The 24,291-nt window shown below is 39.9% G+C and overlaps 1 protein-coding gene across 4 annotated transcripts in view; it reads right to left on the bottom strand.

The window, feature by feature from the left end:
* ikbke (inhibitor of nuclear factor kappa B kinase subunit epsilon) overlaps positions 1 to 21,429 on the bottom strand; it is a 47,363-nt gene extending 25,934 nt beyond the window's left edge. For 3 of the 4 annotated variants that reach the window (XM_062054871.1, XM_062054886.1, XM_062054894.1), the window contains exons 1-8: positions 21,068 to 21,429; positions 20,800 to 20,891; positions 11,696 to 11,833; positions 11,491 to 11,620; positions 8,879 to 9,060; positions 6,603 to 6,763; positions 6,423 to 6,533; positions 739 to 918 (exon numbers count right to left, since the gene is read on the bottom strand). In XM_062054871.1, coding sequence (XP_061910855.1) covers positions 739 to 918; positions 6,423 to 6,533; positions 6,603 to 6,763; positions 8,879 to 9,060; positions 11,491 to 11,620; positions 11,696 to 11,833; positions 20,800 to 20,889 — 992 coding nt within the window. In that variant the 5' untranslated portion in view covers positions 20,890 to 20,891; positions 21,068 to 21,429. The remainder of the gene's footprint in view (positions 1 to 738; positions 919 to 6,422; positions 6,534 to 6,602; positions 6,764 to 8,878; positions 9,061 to 11,490; positions 11,621 to 11,695; positions 11,834 to 20,799; positions 20,892 to 21,067) is intronic. The other variant, XM_062054878.1, reaches the window with a different exon arrangement.
* Positions 21,430 to 24,291: the final 2,862 nt, after the last annotated feature.

The raw sequence follows: 24,291 nt of genomic DNA, 5'->3' as shown, positions 1-24,291 counted from the left end.
GGGTTATAAGGCGCACTGTCGAGTTTTGGGAAAATAAAAGGATTTTAAGTGCGCCTTGTAGTCCGAAAAATACGGTATAATTATTATGATAATACAATTAACCATTTAATAGGATGTAAAACTGTATTTCTCATTACTGCAGAATTGTTTACCATTCTACAGTAATTGGAATGTAATTAACTTTGTTATCTTAAATAAATACACAAACAAAAAATAAAATGGACTCATTTCTGTTATCAAAAATTTAACTTACATAAAACTATTGAACATCTTAAAGTGCATTTTTCTAAATATATGCCACCACGCGATCATGTCATTTTTGTTCGTTCGTGTTAATGGGCTCATATTGCGCATCTGATTTGAAGCTAAAATATCCCCACAACCCCCTACTTTTTGTTACTTTGTGGCAAGTTGGGAGGCTTCCTGTGTGCGTTAAGCTGGCGCCCCGCTCTCCGCCCGCCAAACGGACAAAGACTGTGGATGACTGAAAAGAGGGCTCACTGCATTCAGTTAATTCTACTGTTAAATAAACACGCTCAGGTGCTGAGAGCGATACAAAGAGTGAGACTTCTTTCCTCCTGTTTGGCATGTGAGACTGACAATTCTGACTCGCCAACATGTCTGCCGCTCAAATGCTGGTGACGCCTCTAGCGGTTACGTAATGGCACGAAGGAAAACCCTAAAGTCAATAGAAAACCCTAATGTCAATAGTGCTTAACGTTGCAAGACAATGCTCACGTGTTGTAATGGTGCACGTAGACACAGTGTGCCACGGCTTGTTGGAGAGCAAAGACGTGCACCGGCTGTCGCTGTAGTATGTCTGTTGTGGCGATGAAGAACTGGTCAAAGCCCCAACATCTCTCCTGGTCTGCCTCGAGTATACCGGCGAGTACGGGAACGGTCAACATCCTCAGACCCCTGCGGTGACAGTTAAAGAAAGACGGGTGAGCCAGAAGAAATGCAAGGCCTCAGACAACACATGTAGTTTGTTTATCAGAGTTTTAACACCAAGCTTTGTTCCCATGAAGATGAAAACCACTTAACCAACAGTGGTTAGAATACATTTCAAGGAGCAGCAAATAAGGAAGAAATAATACCAAATGTTTTTTTTAAATCTATTAAGTCCGGAAGGCTAATATACACTATATTGCCAAAAGTATTTGGCCACCTGCCTTGACTCACATATGAACATGAAATGTACCATCCCATTCCAAACCCATAGGGTTCAATATGATGTGGGTCCACCTTTTGCAGCTATTACAGCTTCAACTCTTCTGGGAAGGCTGTCCACAAGGTAGCGGAGTGTGTTTATAGGAATTTTCCACCATTCTTCCAAAAGCGCATTGGTGAGGTCACACACTGATGTTGGTCGAGAAGGCCTGGCTCTCAGTCTCCGTTCTAATTCATCCCAAAGGTGTTCTATCGGGTTCAGATGAGGACTCTGTGCAGGCCAGTCAAGTTCATCCACACCAGACTCTGTCATCCATGTCTTTATGGCCCTTGCTTTGTGCACTGGTGTACAGTCATGTTGGAAGAGGAAGGGGCCTGCTTCAAACTGTTCCCACAAATTTGGGAGCATGGAATTGTCCAAAATGTTTTGGTATCCTGGAGCATTCAAAGTTCCTTTCACTGGAACTAAGGGGCCAAGCCATACTCCTGAAAAACCTCCCCACACCATAATTCCTCCTCCACCAAATTTCCCACTCAGCACAATGCAGTCCGAAATGTAGCGTTCTCCTGGCAACCTCCAAACCCAGACTCATCCATCAGATTGCCCCATGGAAAAGCGTGATTCATCACTCCAGAGAACGCATCTCCACTGCTCTAGAGTCCAGTGGCGACGTGCTTCACACCACTGCATCCGACGCTTTGCATTGGACTTGGTGATGTATGGCTTAGATGCAGCAGCTCGGCAATGGAAACCCATTCCATGAAGCTCTCTGCGTACTGTACGTGGGCTAATTGGAAGGTCACATTAAGTTTGGAGCTCTGTAGCAATTGACTGTGCAGAAAGTCTGCGACCTCTTTGCACTATGCGCTTCAGCATCAGCTGACCCCTCTCTGTCAGTTTACGTGGCCTTCCACTTGGTGGCTGAGTTGCTGTTGTTCCCAAACTCTTCCATTTTCTTATAATAAAGCAGACAGTTGACTTTGGAATATTTAGGAGCGAGGACATTTCACGACTGGATTTGTTGCACAGGTGGCATCCTATGACAATTCCACGCTGGAAATCACTGAGCTCCTGAGAATGACCCATTCTTTCACAGATGTTTGTATTAACAGTCCCCATGCCTAAGTGCTTGATTTTATACACCTGTGGCCGGGCCAAGTGATTTGGACACCTGATTCTGATCATTTGGATGGGTGGCCAAATACTTTTGGCAATATAGTGTAGCTAATATAGACACTTAAAGGCCTACTGAAACCCACTACTACCGACCACGCAGTCTGATAGTTTATATATCAATGATGAAATCTTAACATTGCAACACATGCCAATACGGCCGGGTTAACTTATAAAGTGCAATTTTAAATTTCCCGCCACACTTCCGCTTGAAAACGTCTCGGTATGATGATGTATGCGCGTGACGTAGCCAGTTTAACAGAGGTATGGCTTCCCCATTGAAGCCAATACGAAATAGCTCTGTTTTCATCTCATTATTCCACAGTATTCTGGACATCTGTGTTGGTGAATCTGTTGCAATTTGTTCATTGCATTATGGAGAAAGAAGCTGAGCAAGCAAAGAAGAAAGTTGTCGGTGCGAAGCGGATATTTTGCGAGGGAAGTCAGCAACAACACAGCCGGTGTTTGTTTACATTCCCGAAAGATGCAGTCAAGATCGAAGAACTCGAACAACAGAGACTCTAACCAGGAGGACTTTGATTTGGATACACAGACGCGATACCGTGAGTACGTAGCTGCGCTTCCAAACATTTGATCGCTTGCTATAACTAGCTCGAGCTAGTAGCTAGGAGCTAGCATAACAAACACCTAGGTGTTTGTTATGCGGGATTAATTTGTGGCATATTAAATATAAGCCTGGTTGTGTTGTGGCTAATAGAGTATATATACGTCTTGTGTTTATTTACTGTTGTAGTCATTCCCAGCTGAATATCAGGTCCCACCCGCGCGCTTCCAAACATTTGATCGCTTGCCCGTACGTGCGTGTCACGTACGTAACTTTGGTTAAATATATAAGCTTTATGAACCTTGGGTTAGGTGAACGGTCCTTTGGGCTGAGTGAGTGTGTGTGTTGTGCAGGTGTTTGAATTGTATTGGCGGGTTATATATACGGGATCCCGTCCCTCAGTGGCCTAGTGGTTAGAGTGTCCGCCCTGAGATCGGTAGGTTGTGAGTTCAAACCCCGGCCGGGTCATACCAAAGACTATAAAAATGGGACCCATTACCTCCCTGCTTGGCACTCAGCATCAAGGGTTGGAATTGGGGGTTAAATCACCAAAAATGATTCCCGGGCGCGGCTACGCTGCTGCCCACTGCTCCCCTCACCTCCCAGGGGGTGATCAAGGGGATGGGTCAAATGCGGAGGACAAATTTCACCACACCTAGTGTGTGTGTGACAATCATTGGTACTTTAACTTTAACATATAACTAGCTCGAGCTAGTAGCTAGGAGCTAGCATAACAAACACCTAGGTGTTTGTTATGCGGGATTAATTTGTGGCATATTAAATATAAGCCTGGTTGTGTTGTGGCTAATAGAGTATATATATGTCTTGTGTTTATTTACTGCTGTAGTCATTCCCAGCTGAATACCAGGTCCCACCCGCGCGCTTCCAAACATTTGATTGCTTGCCCGTACGTGCGTGTCATGTACGTAACTTTGGTTAAATATATAAGCTTTATGAACCTTGGGTTAGGTGAACGGTTCTTTGGGCTGAGTGAGTGTGTGTGTTGTGCAGGTGTTTGAATTGTATTGGCGGGTTATATATACGGGATCCCGTCCATATAACCCGCTTGAGCTATAACTAGCTCGAGCTAGTAGCTAGGAGCTAGCATAACAAACACCTAGGTGTTTTTATGCGGGATTAATTTGTGGCATATTAAATATAAGCCTGGTTGTGTTGTGGCTAATAGAGTATATATATGTCTTGTGTTTATTTACTGTTGTAGTCATTCCCAGCTGAATATCAGGTCACCCCCGGCTCTCACAGCATCTTCCCTATCTGAATCGCTTCCACTCCCCACTAGTCCTTCACTTGCATTTTCCTCATCCACAAATCTTTCATCTTCGCTCAAATTAATGGGGAAATCGTCGCTTTCTCGGTCCGAATCTCTCTCACTTCTGGCGGCCATCATTGTAAACAATAGGGAACTTTGCGGATATGTTCAATTGACTACGTCACGCTACTTCCGGTAGGGGCAGGCCTTTTTTTGATCAGATACCAAAAGTTGCGATCTTTATCGTCGTCGTTTTATACTAAATCCTTTCAGCAAAAATATGGCAATATCGCGAAATGATCAAGTATGACACATGCGATATTGCCATATTTTTGCTGAAAGGATTTAGTAGAGAACATGGACGATAAAGTTCGCAACTTTTGGTCGCTGATGAAAAAAGCCTTGCCTGTACCGGAAGTAGCGTGACGTCACAGGTTGAAAGGCTCCTCACATTTCCCTATTGTTTACACCAGCAGCGAGAGCGATTCGGACCGAGAAAGCGACGATTACCCCATTAATTTGAGCCAGGATGAAAGATTCGTGGATGAGGAACGTGAGAGTGAAGGACTAGAGTGCAGCGCAGGACGCATCTTTTTTCGCTCTGACCGTAACTTAGGTACAAGCTGGCTCATTGGATTCCACACTCTCTCCTTTTTCTATTGTGGATCACGGATTTGTATTTTAAACCACCTCGGATACTATATCCTCTTGAAAATGAGAGTCGAGAACGCGAAATGGACATTCACAGTGACTTTTTTCTCCACGACAATACATCGGCGAAACACTTTAGCTACGGAGCTAACGTGATAGCATCGGGCTTAACTGCATATAGAAACAAAAGAAATAAGCCCCTGACTGGAAGGATAGACAGAAAATCTACAATACTATTAAACCATGGACATGTAAATACACGGTTAATGCTTTTCAGCCTGGCGAAGGTTAACAATGCTGTTGCTAACGACGCCATTGAAGCTAACTTAGCAACGGGACCTCACAGAGCTATTCTAAAAACATTAGCTATCCACCTACGCCAGCCAGCCCTCATCTGCTCATCAACACACGTGCTCACCTGCGTTCCAGCGATCTACGGAGCGACGAAGGACTTCACCCGATCATAGATGCGGTCGGCGGCTAGCGTCGGATAGCACGTCTGCTATCCAAGTCAAAGTCCTCCTGTTTGTGTTGCTGCAGCCAGCCGCTAATACACCGATCCCACCTACAACTTTCTTCTTTGCAGTCTTCATTGTTCATTAAACAAATTGCAAAAGATTCACCAATACAGATGTCCAGAATACTGTGGAATTTTGAGATGAAAACATAGCTTTTTGTATTGGATTCAATGGTGTCCGAATACTTCCGTTTCAACGATTGACGTTACCCGCATACGTCATCATACATAGACGTTTTCAACCGGAAGTTTAGCGGGAAATTTAAAATTGCACTTTATAAGTTAACCCGGCCGTATTGGCATGTGTTGCAATGTTAAGATTTCATCATTGATATATAAACTATCAGACTGCGTGGTCGGTAGTAGTGGGTTTCAGTAGGCCTTTAAATCATGTGTTATCTTCATTATAACACGTATATAAGAATTTTAAAGTCATTTTGATAGTAGGCTAATATAGACATGTCATGTGTTGTCTTCATTATAACACTTATATAAGACTTTTAAAGTCATTTTGATAGTAGGCTAATATAGCTAAAATAGACACTTACATCGTGTGTTGTCTTCATTATAATACTTACCTAATACTTTTAAAGTAATTTTGATAGTAGGATAATGTAGCTAATATAGACACTTACATCATGTGTTGCCATCATTATAACACTTATGTAAGACATTTAAAGTCATTCTGATAGTAGGCTAATATATACACTTATATCATGTACCTAGTGTGTGTGTGACAATCATTGATACTTTACTTTACTTATGTGTTGTCTGCATTATAACACTTATATAAGTCATTTTGATAGTAGGCTAATATAGACACTTACATCATGTGTTGTCTTCATTATAACACTTATAAAAGACTTTTAAAGACATTTTGATAGTAGGCTAATATAGATAATATAAACACTTACATCATGTGTTGCCTTCATTATAACACCTATATAAAAGGTATATAATTTTTTGGTGATCCGGACAGATTTTTTTTGTATTTTTGGTCCAATATGGCTCTTTCAACGTTTTGGGTTTCCGACCCCTGCTATAGATGCATGATACAAACTCAGAGGTGACATACTCTGACAGCTGGCAGCTCTGAGGTAGATGTGAACTCCACTCGATCGGTCCGTTCTCCACCCGCTGTATTCCGCAAATGGCTCCTGTAGGTTTCTCTGTGGTGATTTTGAACCTGCGTAACAACGCACACAAGTCAAGTGGAGCCAGTGCGAGTGCAGGAAAGTGTTTCATCGGGGCTTACATGGTTTGCTTGTCCCTGCGGGGCCCTCCGTATGGCACAAAAGGGAGACTCCCAGTGGCGGCGTGGTAAAATGTTACACCCACGCTCCACAGGTCCACGCTCACTCCGTAGGACTTCTGGTGAGGCTTACGGAGCACCGCACGCTCATACATGTCTGGGTGCTACATACGGAGATACTTCAGATGGTAATACATCGTGTCTTCCCATAGCACACACATGATATTGCTTCAAACATCGACATGATTGAGCAATTGTGTACGACCTATTAAAACAATTGTGGCAAGATGAAATGTACGACACAAGCAGCTGTTGACTCAGCTGTTTAAAAAAAATCATTACATCACTTATAAGAAGTTAAGATGGAAGTACACACAACTTGTATTAAAACAATAACAATTTATGTATTGTCTTATTTAACCACTACAAATACAGTTTGTCAAATTTTCATCCCTTCTTTATGGAAGCCTGTATCCGCCACTTAAAAAAAGTTCCCAATGGTAAGTCATAATTATGAGATAAAGTCATAATTATGTGATAAAAGGTAAAAAAAAAAAAAAAGAGATAAAGTTGAAAATATGGGATAAAAAGTCATAATTATAAAATAAAATCCAAATGAGATAAAAAGTCAAAATTATGAATTAAAAATCCAAATGAGAAGTCAAAAAGTTGAAATGTTAAAATAGGAAAGTCATAATAGGATAGAAATAAACTATGAGGTAGTCATAATTATGAAAAAGTAATAATTATGAGATAATAAGTCAAATTTATGAGATAGTCATAATAATGAGATACAGTCAAAATTATGAGATAAAACGTCCAAAATATGAGCTAGTCCAAAATATGAGCTAGTCCAAAATATGAGATAAAAAGTCATAAATGTGAAATAAAAATCCAAATGAGATAAAAAGTCATAATTATGAAATAAAAACTAAAATGAGATAAAAGACAAGCTAAAAAGTTGACATTTTAAAATAGGAAAGTCATTATAGGATAGAAAGTCGAAATTATCGGATAGAAAATCATAATTATGAGATAGTCAAAATTATGAAAAAGTAATAATTATGAGATAAAAAGTCGAAATTATGAGATAAAGTCATAATTGTGAGATAAGTCGAAACTATAAAAGAAAAAGTCATAATTGTGAGAAAAAAGTCAAAATTATGAGATAAAAAGTCAAAATTATGAGATAAAAAGTCATAATTGTGAGATAAAAAGTCGAAATTTGAGATAAGTCATAGTTATGAGATAGAAAATCAAAATTATGACAATGTCAAAATTATGAATTAAAAAGTCGAGATTTTGACATAAAAAGTCATAATTGTGAGATAAGTCAAAATTATGAGAAAGTCGCAATTATGAGACAGAAAATCTAAATTATGAGATAAAGTCATAATTGTTAGATACCGTAAGTCGAAACTATAAAATAAAAAGTCATAATTGTGAGATAAAAAGTCAAAATTTGAGATAAGTCATAGTTAGGAGATAGAATATCAAAATGATGACAAAGTCATAATTAGGCAAAAGTCATAATTATAAAATAAAAAGTTGAGATAATGAGATAAAGTGTCATAATTTTGAGATAGAAAGTCGAAAAGATCAATCAAAGTATATTTATATATTGCCCTTAATGACAAATGTCTCAAAGGGCTGCACAAGCCACAACCACATCCTCGGCTCAGATCCCACATCAGGGCAAGAAAAAAAACTCAACCCAATGGGGACAACGAGGAACCTTGGAAGGGCCGCAGATGTTGGGACCCCCCCTGGGTGAGCGGATACGGTTAAAGTTATCATATCTTATTATCATAAGAATGTCAAAATGATGAGGGGAAAAAACCCAAAATGATGAGATAAGTAATATCGACTTTATTTCATAATTTTTACTTCTTATATTATAACTTTGACTTTCTTATCTCATAATTATGACTTAACATTGGGGTATTTTTTATGGCAGAAAGGGGCTTCCATACTTTGTACAATTTCTTTAGCTTGGGGAGTGACTTTTTGGAGTCAGTGTTCCCCTTGTTGTTTGACCCGCATCATTTTATTTAGCATTAACTACACTTACAATATTTTACTTTGAACTATATCCCCTGACAACAGCAGGTCTGCGCATTACTGATTTTGGCCAATAGAGGGCACTATAGTGTCTAAAACCAAAAAGCTGAGCCTGGTAAAAATGTTTTAAATCATTCAGTGATGGAACGCTGCCTGTAGTTTGATGTTTGGTAGGAATTATTACCCGCTACACACACTCATTTTATCTGATGGCTTACCAGATATTCTTCAGTTCCATATATGGACAAAAACGTCTCGTCATCCTCCAAATCTCGTGCCGCTCCAAAGTCTGTCAGCTTATAGACGGACCTGCCGTCCTCCCCGGTCAGACGCATGATGTTGCCTGGTTTAATGTCTCGATGGACCACACCGTTCTCTCTCAGGTGGTTCATTCCCTGCACTGAACACAATTTGAGAACCAACCACCGGGTATAAAAGTTAAAAATGTTCAAAAGCATGATGCACGTCACAAGCCACGCTCTTTAAACACTTAGGTTTGGCAGTAGACTTCTAGTTTAAAACTGATCAGCAGGTAACATAAGTGTTAAGGGGGTCACAGTTTGACTTTGGTGCAGATTACAGATTTTTGTACGATTCGGTTTTTGATTAAAATTATTGCCAAAATGGGTGCCCGGACAAAGAATCCTTAATGTTGTTGACTCAGTCTTTGTAAGGAATGGATATTGGTTCTTTTAAGAGTTCAGACACTATGGACGGATTAGAGCCAAGTAATCATTTTACCATCTCTGTTATGTGTGTGTTTTATTTGTTCATAGAACGCACACAAGTTGATGAACAACTTCATATATTCCTCCTATCAGACACTGCACTCCCTGAAGCGTTCAAGAGAGAGACAGCTTGTAGCATATGGCGGCGGAACTGCGTAGTCACGACAGTGTGACGTGTTGTGCAGGCATGTGATTTGAACTTAATGAAAAAGACTGAAAATAAGCCGGGATCTGGTGCCCTGGTGGGGGGACAAGAGGGTCAACCCCCCCGAAGCTCCTAGGTTTTTCAGCAATTGAACATGCAAAACTTAGCAAATAAAAGCACCATTTAAAGATGTTTTAGTGTTTAAAGAATTAAAAAATTATCAACAGAGTTGACAAATACATAGTCCATTCATCCAAATTAATCATTATGTCTGTTTCAGTCACTATGTTACTTAGTCACTACAGTAATTACAACTTGTGTTCACATCCACAGGAACCACATGGGTTAGCCTACTCTATACAGTATTTACAACCTTACTAGTGTTCACTTCACAGCAACAGATGGTTCATCTAGTTATTGAAATTATTTACACATTACTATGTCTGTTTAGGTCACTATGTTATTTAGTCACTACAGTAATTATAACTTGTGTTCACATCCACAGGAACCACATGGGTTAGCCTACTCTATACAGTATTTACAACCTTACTAGTGTTCACTTCACAGCCCCAGATGGTTCATCTAATTATTGACATTATTTACACATGACTTTGCTTCATTCACACATTAATTTGGGCATTTTGACTTTAATGGCTCTGACATGAGCCTTCCTGGCAAATTTCTGAGCAGCTTGCATTTTCCTTTTTGTTTCTTGAATTTTATAGCCAATTTCTGTCTCTTCGACTCCCTCTCCACTTCTAACTGCTCCAAATAAAAACAATTATAAAGACTACAAACAATGTTTATTCTATTAGCTAACTTCCTTTATCTGAATAGCCACTTGTGATTTATAGCATGAAATAACAAATATCTTGCAGTGATGTTGTTTATGTTTATGCCCTAATCTTAAACAATCGTGACTCATCATAGTAAACCAACCAACCAATCATGGATGTTCTTCTACGTAAACCAACCAATCATCATTGATGTTTCCTGTATATTTTGTCCTCTGCCTGTGGAGTTGCTAGCTTACGTGGCTTCGATTTTTAAGTTAATCATTTTTAATTAAAAAACTTAGTTTTTACCACTGGATTATCAAAAACCGTACTCATTACGAGAAAACCGTAGTTGTTGGCAGGTATGGCAAAGAGACGGATCAAGAATTTAACACACATTGCAGGTGGGAAAAAAATTAAGAAAAACGGAAAATATTTTTTCAATATTTTTACAGAAATAAAAAAGGACAGATTTCCGACTATGGACGGAAAAATCACATGCCTGGTTGTGCGATTGGATCAGAGCTGTCAAAACTGCGGCCCTCTGGCGTCTTTAATTTGGCCGGCGAAACGTCATGAGTTAAAACAGGAATTGTGCCCGCAGGGAGATTGCACTCATTTTAAATTATTGCCTTTGATGCTGCTATTTTGTCACCATCAATACAAGTAATTTAATTATGGTCGGAATGGACCTATGTGCACCATTCACTTATATGACCCAATGCAAACAACCTTCCCTAGTCATGGTGGAAAAAAAATAAACAACACAAAACATGGTCACACATAACACAACCTGCTCACTGAACTTGGTGGATATTATAAAAAACATACAAAATTCCAAACTACACCCATTTAAATCCATTACAAAGAATGATGAGAAAACTGCAAAACACTCTCCACAAGTATTCAATGTTTGCCGCATTTTCTGATTTGATTACAAAACTTTAAGGAGGTCGTCACGGAAGTAAACAAGGTAGGAGTCGAACTTTCACAGATTCTTAATATCCAATTAAGTTTGGACACTCCTGATGTGAACAAAGTTGTGTGCCCACACAGTCGTTGTCTCTGCGTTCTTATCGCTTATTAAAAAGTGTTTTGGTTTTTAAGGGACTATGTGGAACGAAGTAACAATGAAAACCGAGGTATCACTTTCCTACGTAAAAATATGTTCATCCTCCTACCGACACATTGCAAGACAGTGAGGAACTCGGTCTCAGGCAGGCCAAAGGCATTTTCTGGCTCCTCAAGCAAGCAGAGCAGACTTCTTCCAGAGCAATATTCCATCACCAGCACCTTCTGCTTGGAGGGCAACTGCAAAAGACGGGAGATCAGAGCATGCATGCAAGACCCGCGCTTGATGGGTTTCTGCACAAATGGCGGCTTTACCTCCTCCACGTCGTACAGCCTTACGATGTTCCTGTGCTTGAGCTTCCTGAGCATTTCAAACTCCCTCATCTGGACCTCGTGAGTGCGGTTGTAGCTCGCCACGTTGAACACCTTGACAGCGACCAACTCGCCCGACCTCTGGACGTACATGAGGCACAAATAAAACGACAAAAGTCAGATCTCAGTATTTTGCGGCAAGTGTCAATTAGGGTTGCGCATATATATATGTCCCGATACCAATATTTTGGTACTGGTACCAAAATGTATTTCGATACTTAGATACTTTTCTAAATAAAGGGGACCACAAAAAATTTCATTATTGGTTTTATTTGAACAAAAAAATCTTACGGTACATTAAACATATGTTTCTTATTGCAATTGAAGAACAATTTTGTCCTTAAATAAAATAGTGAACATGCTAGACAACTTCTCTTTTAGTAGTAAGTAAACAAACAAATGCTCCTAATTAGTCTGCTGACGTATGCAGTAACATATTGTGTCATTTATTTTCTATTATTTTGTCAACATTATTAAGGACAAGCTGTAAAAATTGATTATTAATCTACTTGTTCATTTACTGTTGATATCTGCTTATTTTCTGTTTCAACATGTTCTATCTACACTTCTGTTCAAATGTAATTATCACATATTATTCTCTTGTTTGAAACCTTACATTAGTTTTGGATGATGCCACAAATTTAGGTATGGATCTAATACCAAGTAGTTACAGGATCAAAAATTGGTCAGATTCAAAGTCCTCATGTGTCCAGGGACGTACTTCCTGAGTTTATAAACATAATATGAATTTAAAAAAAACATTTTGTGAGGATAACAAATATCAATGTAATCATAGTAGTATCGACTAGATACGCTCTTGTACTTGATATCATTACAGTGGATATCAGGCGTAGATCCAACAATGGCATTTGTTGACATTCAGGAGCGCCGTCATTAGCAGTGAGGCCCGTTAGCCATGGTGTGTAGTGAAGCATATTTAGCTATTCCTCGTCCTGCAGGGATGATACTTGTAAGAAACGTACTTTATTTGTTGCCGTGGAGGCCAGGATTAGTGATTTAGAAGTAGCTAAAACACTGCCGACTGTGGATGGATGTTAGTTGCTAGCAAGCTAGCCATGTTTTAAAGCAGCTCTTCCTGAGGGTGTTTCAGTGTTATAACTTCACCTTTATCTTTAGTTTTTAAGCCAAAATGCGTCCGTTCTCCCTTTTCTGTCTATACACTGTGTCTGCTTGTAAGTACTCTGTGTGTGTGCGCTGCAAACATGCTCCTCTGCTCGTAAAACCAGCAATGTCACGACGTGACAACTCGCCGTCATGCCCGTTAAAAAAACTATTTTAAAAAAACATGGGGAACTTGTACTTTTCAAACAGAGTATAGTACCGTTTTTCATTCATTAGTACCGCGATACTATACTAGTACCGGTATACCATACAACCCTAGTTGCGAAATATAGAAACATACAACATAAATTATATACATTTGGCCTGCAATAGAGCTTTGAATACTATCGTTATACTATGATAATTAGGGATGGATACCGAATCCGCCACTTTTTTGGCACCAAGCGAATCCCGGCGGTCCTACCGGGCACCAATTCACATAAAATCTAACGGTGCCATGTTACGGTACCTGGGTGACGCCTGACGTCACATCTGGTTGCCAACTCTTCGCACTTTGGCGATCACTCCAGCAGCACCGAGAGCAGACTCAACCAAACTACCTCTGGTTAATGTTGCAATTTTCAATGTCAACAAAGTAATTGACTTTTAAAAAAAAAGGAGTGGCGAAGTTGGTAGAGTGGCCGTGCCAGCAATCGGAAGGTTGCTGGTTACTGGGGTTCAATCCCCACCTTCTACCATCCTAGTCACGGTCGTTGTGTCCTTGGGCAAGACACTTCACCCTTGCTCCTGATGGGTGCTGGTTAGCACCTTGCATGGCAGCTCCCGCCATCAGTGTGTGAATGTGTGTGTGAATGGGTGAATGTGGAAATACTGTCAAAGCGCTTTGAGTACCTTGAAGGTAGAAAAGCGCTATACAAGTATAACCCATTCATCATTTAAGTAAAGTAAGGCTCCACCTTTCCAAATATCTGCTGGCTTGATGCTAATATATAATAACTTTGCTATAGACATTCTACTCATTGTTAGGGATGTATTGATATCAAAATGTCGCGGTACGATATTATTGTGTCCAAAAAAAAAAAAGACTTAAAAATGTTGTAGAGCTTTATTACCTACGCCAAAGAGGTTGTGTTTTCGCCAGGGTTTGTTTGTCTGTTTCTTAGCAACATAACTCAAACAGTTATGGGCAGATTTAAAAAAATTAACTTCCTACTTCCTCTTTCTCTCTCCTTTGCGGCGCTTCACGCCCCCAAATTGTGATCTTGTGCTACTGCAGAGGATTCTGCGAGATGTAGTTTATTTTCCGACCTGCCAAAGTGCCGGAAAAAAGTACACCCACCAGTTTGTGAAGATTTTCTCAACCGCAACACCGCGTTACATGCTACTGATTAGCATTGGAGATTTTACATGGAGATTTCAACACCTCCAATGTTGTCAAAGAAAACTACAACTACGATGCACATTACAATCAAACAGCTGGTGCGTAGTAAGTACAATACTTACAGTATTAACACATTTAGGGGGTAACAAAAAAACACACCATAAACAATTGCTTGTATTTTGACATGTGACTTCTTCCCAGAAATGAAAAGCAGTGGTCATCGACCAAGCCAAGATGGGTGTTGTACAACAAGCAGCGTGCAAAAGAGGCTTAAATCTTCCTGCAAAAAGCAGATAGGAGCAAAAAATCAAATGCAATGTAATAGATCCTATACTTTATCAAAATAAGATTTGTCGAGTGATATCAAGGATCATATGTTGGTCGTGTTCCCAGACATGTGGAACTATTGTGCTCCAGACATCATTCTACACAACAAAACAGATACAACTTGGAAAACATGGAGGTCTACAATTTCTTTGTGTGTGTCTGGGTCAAGGACATTGGTATCAATACTCTTCCAGATAAATATGTATCGTTTTTGCTCGGGTAAGGTTGTATTTCATGATTTAACTTCACGTCTACTGCCATGTTTGTCGTTGTTGTTACACGCGCTGTTTATGAGTACAGTGTTTTTATCAAACATAACTATAGATGTCAACATTGTGTATGTGCTGAAAGATTCATTTATGATTGTTTATCAAAATACAACTATAGATGTCAACATTGTGTATGTGCTGAAATACTCATTTATGATTGTTTATCAAAATATAACTATAGATGTCAACATTGTGTATGTGCCGAAGGATTCATTTATGATTTTTGCCTTTGGTTAAAATTATTTTAGGTCTTGCTCACATTTGATTTATTTTATTTAGACTCGCCGAGTTGGTGCTTTTCCAAACACTCGAGGCAAAAATATGTTTAAGAAATAAAAATAATATCAAGATAATGCTTCGATAGGAAATAACAAATGTTAAAAGTATATCAAACAAACCTTTAACAAAGTAATCACTCATGCATTCTTCGACTCTGCTTCTTTGGACTGGAGCATGCGCTACTTTTGTCATCGTCTTTCGTAAAATCTTTCAGTTTTCCGCCCTTTTTCATAACCTCTTGAAGAACTCTGAAGAAACCTTTATCTTTTGAACGGTTCGTACAGCCGAAAACAACGCAATCATAGGACATTTTTCTTCTAAAAACGCTAAATGGCGCCTAGTACCCACTGAGAACAGATGCTGGCTACACTACTGCCATCTCGGTCTTGCAACTGCAGTGGTGTGCCGTCAGGGCCAGCAATGCCTTCTCTGCTGGCCTAACATAACCAGAAATCATGATCATGATTAAAGATAAAAGTAATTTTTAATTTACTTTCCCTAAATATCTAAAAGTATACATATTCTCTTCATGTCATATTATGCTCCTTCCAGTGTAGAGTTTGTACCCAATCAGAATTCAGCTAGCTTATGTTGCCATGCTGTAACAAATCTGGCCAGGGGCCTTCAGAATCAACAATGCGGGCGTCTATGCACTGTAAGTGAACCGGCACATAGAGTCGATAGACAATTGCGATAGCCAATCAGATTACGAGTTATTGTCAGTAAGGCCTTCTAGCTGGCCTCACGTTGAACGTGACATTTACGTGGCCACGCCCGGATGAATTAGCGGATGAATTTGAGAACACATACGGTTGATAGACAGTTGCGATAGCCAATCAGATCAAAAGTTGTTGACAGTAGGCTATCTAGGTAGCCTGATGTTAACAAGACTGTGATTAGATACTTACGTGGGAGTCCCAAGTGAGAATCCAGTCACAAGTTGCGAAAACAGGAAGTGGCACCGAAACCGTACGAGCCATAGAAAGCCACAGAAAACTCATCGATACAATAACCACAAAGATAAAGTGTTTATCGTACACCTAGTAATCCGCTGTGGACAGACAAAGCCAAGCAATGCAGGTTTAGGAAATCCATTTTTGGCAGGCAATCACATTTTGGCACAACATTGGTGGTGAAACTTTCACACGAATCAAGCGACTACGAGCGGTACCACTGGCTTATACGGCGTGGGATGGGTGCTACAAATTGTGAGTTCAAATATTTGTTATTTCTTTATTTTTTCATGTTTCATTTGTTTGATACAATTCTTTTAATTTTGACAGGACTTCGTAAGATATGTTATAATTGCTGAAGCGGGTTTATTGAATGTTAAATACGCCGAAAAATATATGTTTTGTGCACTGTTGAGGGGATTCAAACCCAGTAGTGTGCAAGTGGGTTTCTGTATAGTATCTCCAGCCGTGTCCATGTGGTGACATCAATTACGGTATTTTGAGAGGGGAAGTCGGACTAAGTAGGACATCACTGAAGGCCGAGGTGAGAAACGCAGGGCCTACCACAGTGCAACTGTAAAAGCAACTTAATGTCATGCTAGCAAATGAGAAAGATACAATTAGGGCTGGGCGAAATATCGAGTTTGTGAGATATATCGATATATTTTTAAACACGATATGAATTAAGAAAATATCGTAATATTGATATAATTTTTTCACGCTAAAATGACCAAACGCCACTTATTTGTTGTGTTCCTTGTTCTCCCCCGCAATACTACATGGGCTATTAAACCCCTCCCCTTCCCCCACTGCACCGACCCACAACAACAACACACAAGCAAATATGGAGCCTGACTGTGCCACCACCAGCTACGCAGCTTAATTACATTTCCCAGTTGATTGGCAGTAGCTTCGCCACTTTTTAAAGTCCCAACGATGGTCACACACACACAAGGTGTGGTAAAATTTGAAATTTGTCCTCCGCATTTGAGAAGAATAGAATAGAATGGACTTTATTGTCATTATATTTGCATATAACGAGATTAAGGACTCCAATTTAAGGTGCGGTAGTGGAAACAAATATGGAATACAATTAAATCACATAAGTAATAAAGATAAAAAAACAAGAATTGAAATAAACAGACTACTATCCAATAAAAACAATAAGCAATCCTGTAGAATATACAAAAAACTGTACAATATACAGAACAAAACAAGAGTACTGGAGTAATAAAGTAATGACAATCAGTGTCGGACGTATTGCACTCGAAGGGTAATATTGCACAGTAGGGTATTGGGGTAGGATATTGTACAGGGGTGAATAATTTATTATAAGTTTGAGTTCAAGATGGTGACAGCTGTGGGAAAGAAGCTGTCTCTGACCCATACCCATGAGCAGTGAGTAGGTAGCGTGTGCCGCACTCGGGAAAGTAGCGATTTCCGTAGCTTAGTTATTTTTAGACCCATATAGCGGTTAGCTAAGCTACATGGAAGCTTCATGTACATAGTGTATATACCCCCCTATTTTTTGTATATAATGTTTTTCAAATCACCTGACATGTATACTGTGTATATGTACATAGTTTATCCATTTTTTAACGTAATTTTTTATATACATGTTACAGGTTATACATCCTTTATTATTGAATGTATGAAATTTGATGAATATTTAATGGACCACAATGGAAACAAGCCTTTTGGCTTTTTTTGGCCTTTTTAAAGCATTACATGGATTCAATTCTTTATAGGCCTACTGAAATGATTTTTTTTTTTAAACGGGGATAGCAGATCTATTCTATGTGTCATACTTGATCATTTCGTGATATTGCCATATTTTTGCTGAAAGTATTTAGTAGAGAACAACGACGATAAAGATCGCAACTTTTGGTATCTGACAAAAAAAGCCTTGCCCCTACCGGAAGTAGCGTGACGTAGTCAGTTGAACATTTCCGCAAAGTTCCCTATTGTTTACAGTGATGGCGGTCAGAAGTGAGAGCGATTCGGACCGAGAAAGCAACGATTTCCCCATTAGTTTGAGCGAGGATGAAAGATTTGTGGATTAGGAAAGTGCAAGTGAAGGACTAGTGGGGAGTGGAAGCGATTCAGATAGGGAAGATGCTGTGAGAGGCGGGTGGGACCTGATATTCAGCTGGGAATGACTACAACAGTAAATAAACACAATACATATATATACTCTATTAGCCACAACACAACCAGCCCAAAGGACCGTTCACCTAACCCAAGGTTCATAAAGCTTATATATTTACCCAACGTTACGTACATGACACGGACGTACGGGCAAGTGATCAAATGTTTGGAAGCGCGCGGGTGGGACCTGATATTCAGCTGGGAATGACTACAACAGTAAATAAACACAAGACGTATATATACTCTATTAGCCACAACACAACCAGGCTTATATTTGATATGCCACAAATTAATCCCGCATAAAAACATCTAGGTGTTTGTTATGCTACCTCCTAGCTATAGCTAGTATACTAGCTCCCGTCCATATAAGCCGCCAATACAATTCAAACACCTGCACAACACACACAATCACTCAGCCCAAAGGACCGTTCACCTAACCCAAGGTTCATAAAGCTTATATATTTAACCAAAGTTACGTACGTGACACGCACGTACGGGCAAGCGATCAAATGTTTGGAAGGGCAGCTGCGTACTCACGGTACCGCGTCTGCGTATCCAAATCAAAGTAATCCTGGTAAGAGTCTGTGTTGTCCCAGTTCTCTACAGGCGTCTGTGTATCGAAGTCAAAGTCCTCCTGGTAAGAGTCTCTGTTGTCGGAGTTCTTCGATCTTGACTGCATCTTTCGGGAATGTAAATAATGAAACACCGGCTGTGTTGTGTTGCTGACTTCCCTCGCAAAATACTCCGCTTCGCACAGACAACTTTCTTCTTTGCTTGCTCAGCTTCTTTCTCCATAATGCAATGAACAAATTGCAACAGATTCACCAACACAGATGTCCAGAATACTGTGGAATAATGAGATGAAAACAGAGCTATTTTGTATTGGCTTCAATGGGGGAGCCATACCTCTGTTCTACTGGCTACGTCACGCGCATACGTCATATCCAAAGGAGTTTTCAACCGGAAGTTTAGCAGAAAATTTAAAATTGCACTTTATAAGTTAACCCGGCCGTATTGGCATGTGTTGCAATGTTAAGATTTCATCATTGATATGTAAACTATCAGACTGTGTGGTCGGTAGTAGTGGGTTTCAGTAGGCCTTTAAGATGTCAATAAACTTCTCAATCAATCAAAAATATGCTACAAAAAAGAGAGAGGGACAAGAGAAAGACAACTGGACTAATGCAACTCCACGGGCAAGGGACAACATATACGGGAAAGACCAATGATTGGTTGGTTTACCTATAAGAACATCCATGATTGGTTGGTTTACTATGATGAGTCATGATTGGTCAAGAGTAGGGTAAAACATTAGGGACTGGCCAATCAGAGGCAAGACAGGGCGGGTCATCGAACCAGGAAGAGAAATCACAACATACATCTCAAATGACAACGAGAGTCGGAGAAAAGAGAATTTTCCGATGAAGTGAGGAAGATCATAACTGCACAATGAAGTCAAGTCACTGGGGATGGCGTGGTGCGGTTTGGAGACTGGCCGTGCCAGCAACCTGAGGGTTCCTGGTTCAATCCCCAGCTTCTACCAACCTAGTCACGTCCGTTGTGTCCTTGAGCAAGACACTTCACCCTTGCTCCTGATGGGTTGTGGTTAGAGCCTTGCATGGCAGCTCCCGCCATCAGTGTGTGAATGTGTGAGTGAATGGGTGAATGTGGAAATAGTGTCAAAAGCGCTTTGAGTACCTTGAAGGTAGAAAAGCGCTATACAAGTATAACCCATTTACTTACTTTGTGCGGACCACTTCGAGTAGGACCACAGGACTGAACATTTGTGACAGTCCATTACATCGTCGACTGGGAATAAGTGCCTGCCTGCAAATGTATTTTTTATCTGAGTGGTATTATTTGCACAGCTATGTTATTTATTTTATGTAGAAAGAATATTTTTCTATTTTATTTATGTTATGTAATTCTGTGCTACTTAAACAGTTTATTTTCTGTGCTGTAATGTCACACACACTAGGTGTGTGTGTGTGACAATCATTGGTACTTTAACGTAACACCCATTTTGTCTAACTGGGTTAATAAAAGTGTACCGTACAGTTGTCGTTCACTTCAATTTCAGTGAATCTCGCTCAAAAATGAATATCTTTATATGTATACTTTCACCGGAAAATATATCGAGATATATATCGAATATCGGGGTTAGTGCGTCTGCCTCACAATACGAAGGTCCTGAGTTCAATCCCGGGCTCTGGATCTTTCTGTGTGGAGTTTGCATGTTCTCCCCGTGACTGCGTGGGTTCCCTCCGGGTACTCCGGCTTCCTCCCACCTCCAAAGACATGCACCTGGGGATAAGTTGATTGGCATCACTAAAATTGGCCCAAATGTGTGAATGTTGTCTGTCTATCTGTGTTGGCCCTGTGATGAGGTGGCGACTTGTCCAGGGTGCACCCCGCCTTCTGCCCGAATGCAGCTGAGATAGGCTCCAGCACCCCCCCACGACCCCAAAAGGGACAAGCGGTAGAAAATGGATGGATGGATATCGAATATCGAGTTTAAGCAGAAATATATCGAGATATACTTTTTCGTCCATATGGCCCAGCCCTAGATGCAACAACGAACTGGACAGCAGTTATCATTTTTGTCACCTTGTTTCGAGCCTTGTAGACACAGGCTGTGGCCCCCTGACCCAGGACGTCCTGTAGGGACCACAGGTAGCTGGGGGTGCTGGCGGTCATCCCTGACAAAACATAACATAAACATTGTAAAATGAGTGGTTTTATTCCCAAACATGAATGCATTAGCTTTAGCAGTTGTCCATTAGTTTAGCAGCACCATTAAGTTGAATTAGCCCTTAAATTAGCATGTAGATGGAGAAAATGTCGAGAGAAATAAACATCGTGTGGGACAACACACCTGAGCAGGAATGACTTTATTAGGCGCTAGGAAAAGGAAGGACGATCTTTTGTAGACGCTTTCGTTTCCTACTTTATTGTAGAACTTGAGCGCCCCATGAAGCGTTTGAAGAAGGAAGCGATATTTCCCTCATGCAGGAAGTGTTGCCGCAGCGGGACGTTTTTCTAGGCGGAAACGCAGCAAACTGTCGAAAAATAAAAAATACAAACACGACTTAAAATCTGTGACATGGCGTCCGTAAATGTGTATTAAAAGTCGTGCTTGTCTCCCTGGGTCATTTTGTCTCTCCTATAGTGAAAGTGCTGGCATGAATCCGAAAAAAGGAGTGAAGTTTGTCTCCAAGTTCCCGCCCACAAGCACCAGGTGACGTCATGGGTTATTGTTTGTTTTGTTTTTTTTACCCCTTTTCAACTTTATTTTGTCACGGAAATGCATCTGCAGGATGAACATAATTAAACTGTTGTTTAATCCTATCATAATGTCATTAATACATACTTCCGGGGTGTGTTTTTTAATTATTAGACGTCCCACTGACGAGCATTTAGAAGAGGGGGCTTTTGGGAGTTGTAGTCGTCTTAAGCAAAACATGCTTTTGGACCTTTTAAGCCACCGTAGATCACAAAACAACACGTTTTTTTAAACAGACGAAAAATAACTTATTTATTATTACACGCAATAACAGTGATTCACACTTATTGATGTATGTTCATAAAGTGTTCTGCCTATAGTTTTACCAGACTGTGATTAAATACATATTTTTCAACACAGCAGGGCTGTCAAACTCGTTTTCATTGATCCATCCATCCATCCATCTTCTTCCGCTTATCCGAGGTCGGGTCGCGGGGGCAGCAGCCTAAGCCCAGACTTTCCTCTCCCCAGCCAATAATATGTGAATTTGCGTTTTTCACATACAATGTAAAAAAAAAAACATCTGTAGATTTTACAGCAAAAAACTGGCATCTCACCAGAATTTTACTGTAAATTATAGTGTTTTTTTTAGCCCACACCCTCTAGTTCCAAAGGCGGGACATCGAGGTGTTCCCAGGCCAACTGTGAGACATAGTTCCTTCAACGTGTCCTTGGTCTGCCCCAAGGCCTCCTCCCGGCTCACGACAATTGGGCGAAACCATCCTTGCCCAGGCACACCCTCCCGGTTTCGGAGTATAAATATTTGGGGTTTTGGCACCAACCACTGGACTAGATGTGACCAATCTAAGTCTAAGACTAGATGTCAGCAATCACAGTCTAAGACTAGATGTGAGCAATCAAAGTCTAAGACTAGATGTGACCAATCTAAGTCTAAGACTAGATGTGACCAATCAAAGTCTAAGACTAGATGTGACCAATCAAAGTCTAAGACTAGATGTGACCAATCAAAGTCTAAGACTAGTTGTGACAAACCAGAGTCTAAGACTAGATGTGACCAATCTAAGTCTAAGACTAGATGTGACAAATCAGAGTCTAAGACTAGATGTGACCAATCTAAGTCTAAGACTAAATGTGACAAATCAGAGTCTAAGACTAGATGTGACCAATCTAAGTCTAAGACTAAATGTGACAAATCAGAGTCTAAGACTAGATGTGACCAATCTAAGTCTAAGACTAAATGTGACCAATCTAAAGCAAAGACTAGATGTGACCAATCTAAGTCTAATACTCGATGTGACCAAACTAAGCCTAAGACTAGATGTGACCAATCTAAGTCTTTTTTAGCCCAATACGGGCCCCAGGACAAGAAGTCTGGACTGCCCTGGTCTAAACTGAGCGATGGAGGGTGAACACATGTTTTGTCAGTTTTTTATTTTTGAATACATTTTCAAAAAAGCTGTAAAAAAAAAAACCCAACAACCTTATCACATTGTCATCATGGGGTATTGTGTGTAGAATTTCGAGGACGAAAATGAATGTATTCGAATTAGAATACGGCCGTAATATAACAAAATGTGGAAAAAGTGACGTGCTGTGAATACTGAAATGTTGCAATAATGATTGATCCAGTCCAGGTTGACTAAAGCAAGCAATGTTTATTAAAAAAAAGAAAGAATGTAGGACAAGAAGTAGACACAATGATATAAGGCCTATGTGATGAAACCACTATTGTATGACTGTACAATATTGTACCAAAAAAAGCATGTACCTCTGTAATGTACAACATTGTATATACAACACAGGATTCTCCAGTAATACAAAGACGACTATAAATAGATTTGACATTAGTCTTTTTTTTTTTTTTAATTTTTGCTGTTTCCAGAATGAACCCAAAAGCATATTGGACAAACTTTCAAAATATATCACCCCCCGACAGTTAGTACACACGTGAAGCCGACTTGTTCAAGTGCGAGATGATTTGATTTGAGACACGCATCGAGACAGTCACCATCCCCTCAGCCGTGATGAGGTCAGAACAACACAAATACAACAATTGTACAGGTGAGAATAAAACATGGACGAGTGTAATTCAACAGCTAGTCCTGTTAGAAGAAGTCATAAACCCATCTAATTTACAAACATCATGGCTTCTTCTTTGGCCACTCTTCTCAAGGTGTTGCAGTCGTCACCTTTTGGTGGACTTGTTTGTCTGAAACAATAAAAAAGGTAATCATCGAGAAAACAATGGACTTTTTTGTTGTGGCTTCTCGTAATGTTGCGTCCATTTCTCCCAGCACACTTCCACATGTGAGCATAAACCAGTGAAGAAAGAAGTCCTTGATGAGGTGCTTGGTTGTGCTTCCAACTCAACACTTAAATAATAAAGACTCTCCTCCCAGCAGGCACAAGAGATTGAAACAACATTAATACAACGTTGAGAACTTGTGGAATTAGGTCCTGACATTGAGCAACTCAAACACAACGTTGAAACAACATGCTTTTTGACGTTTAATCAATGTCAGGTTGTGACTTTGATTTGACCATTGAAATGTGGTCATTTCTCAACCAAATTTCAACAACATAAATACAACGTTGAAACAACATACTTTTTGACTTTTATTTAATGTTAAGTTCTGACGTTGATATGACCATTGAGTTTTGGTCATTTCCCAACCAAAACTCTACAACACAAATACAACGTTGAAACAACATGCGTGTTGTCGACGTTTAATCAATGTTGAGTTTTGATTATTGAATTTTGGTCATTTTCCAACCAAAATTTAACAACACAAATACAACATTGAAACAACATGCTTTCTGACAACATTTCAATGTCAGGTTATGACGTTGATTTG

The sequence above is a fragment of the Entelurus aequoreus genome, linkage group LG01 (assembly GCF_033978785.1).
Source record: "Entelurus aequoreus isolate RoL-2023_Sb linkage group LG01, RoL_Eaeq_v1.1, whole genome shotgun sequence".
NCBI classification, from domain to species: Eukaryota; Metazoa; Chordata; class Actinopteri; order Syngnathiformes; family Syngnathidae; genus Entelurus; species Entelurus aequoreus.
The sequence above is the reverse complement of the archived record's forward strand: the minus strand, read 5'-3'. Positions and strand labels throughout refer to the sequence as shown.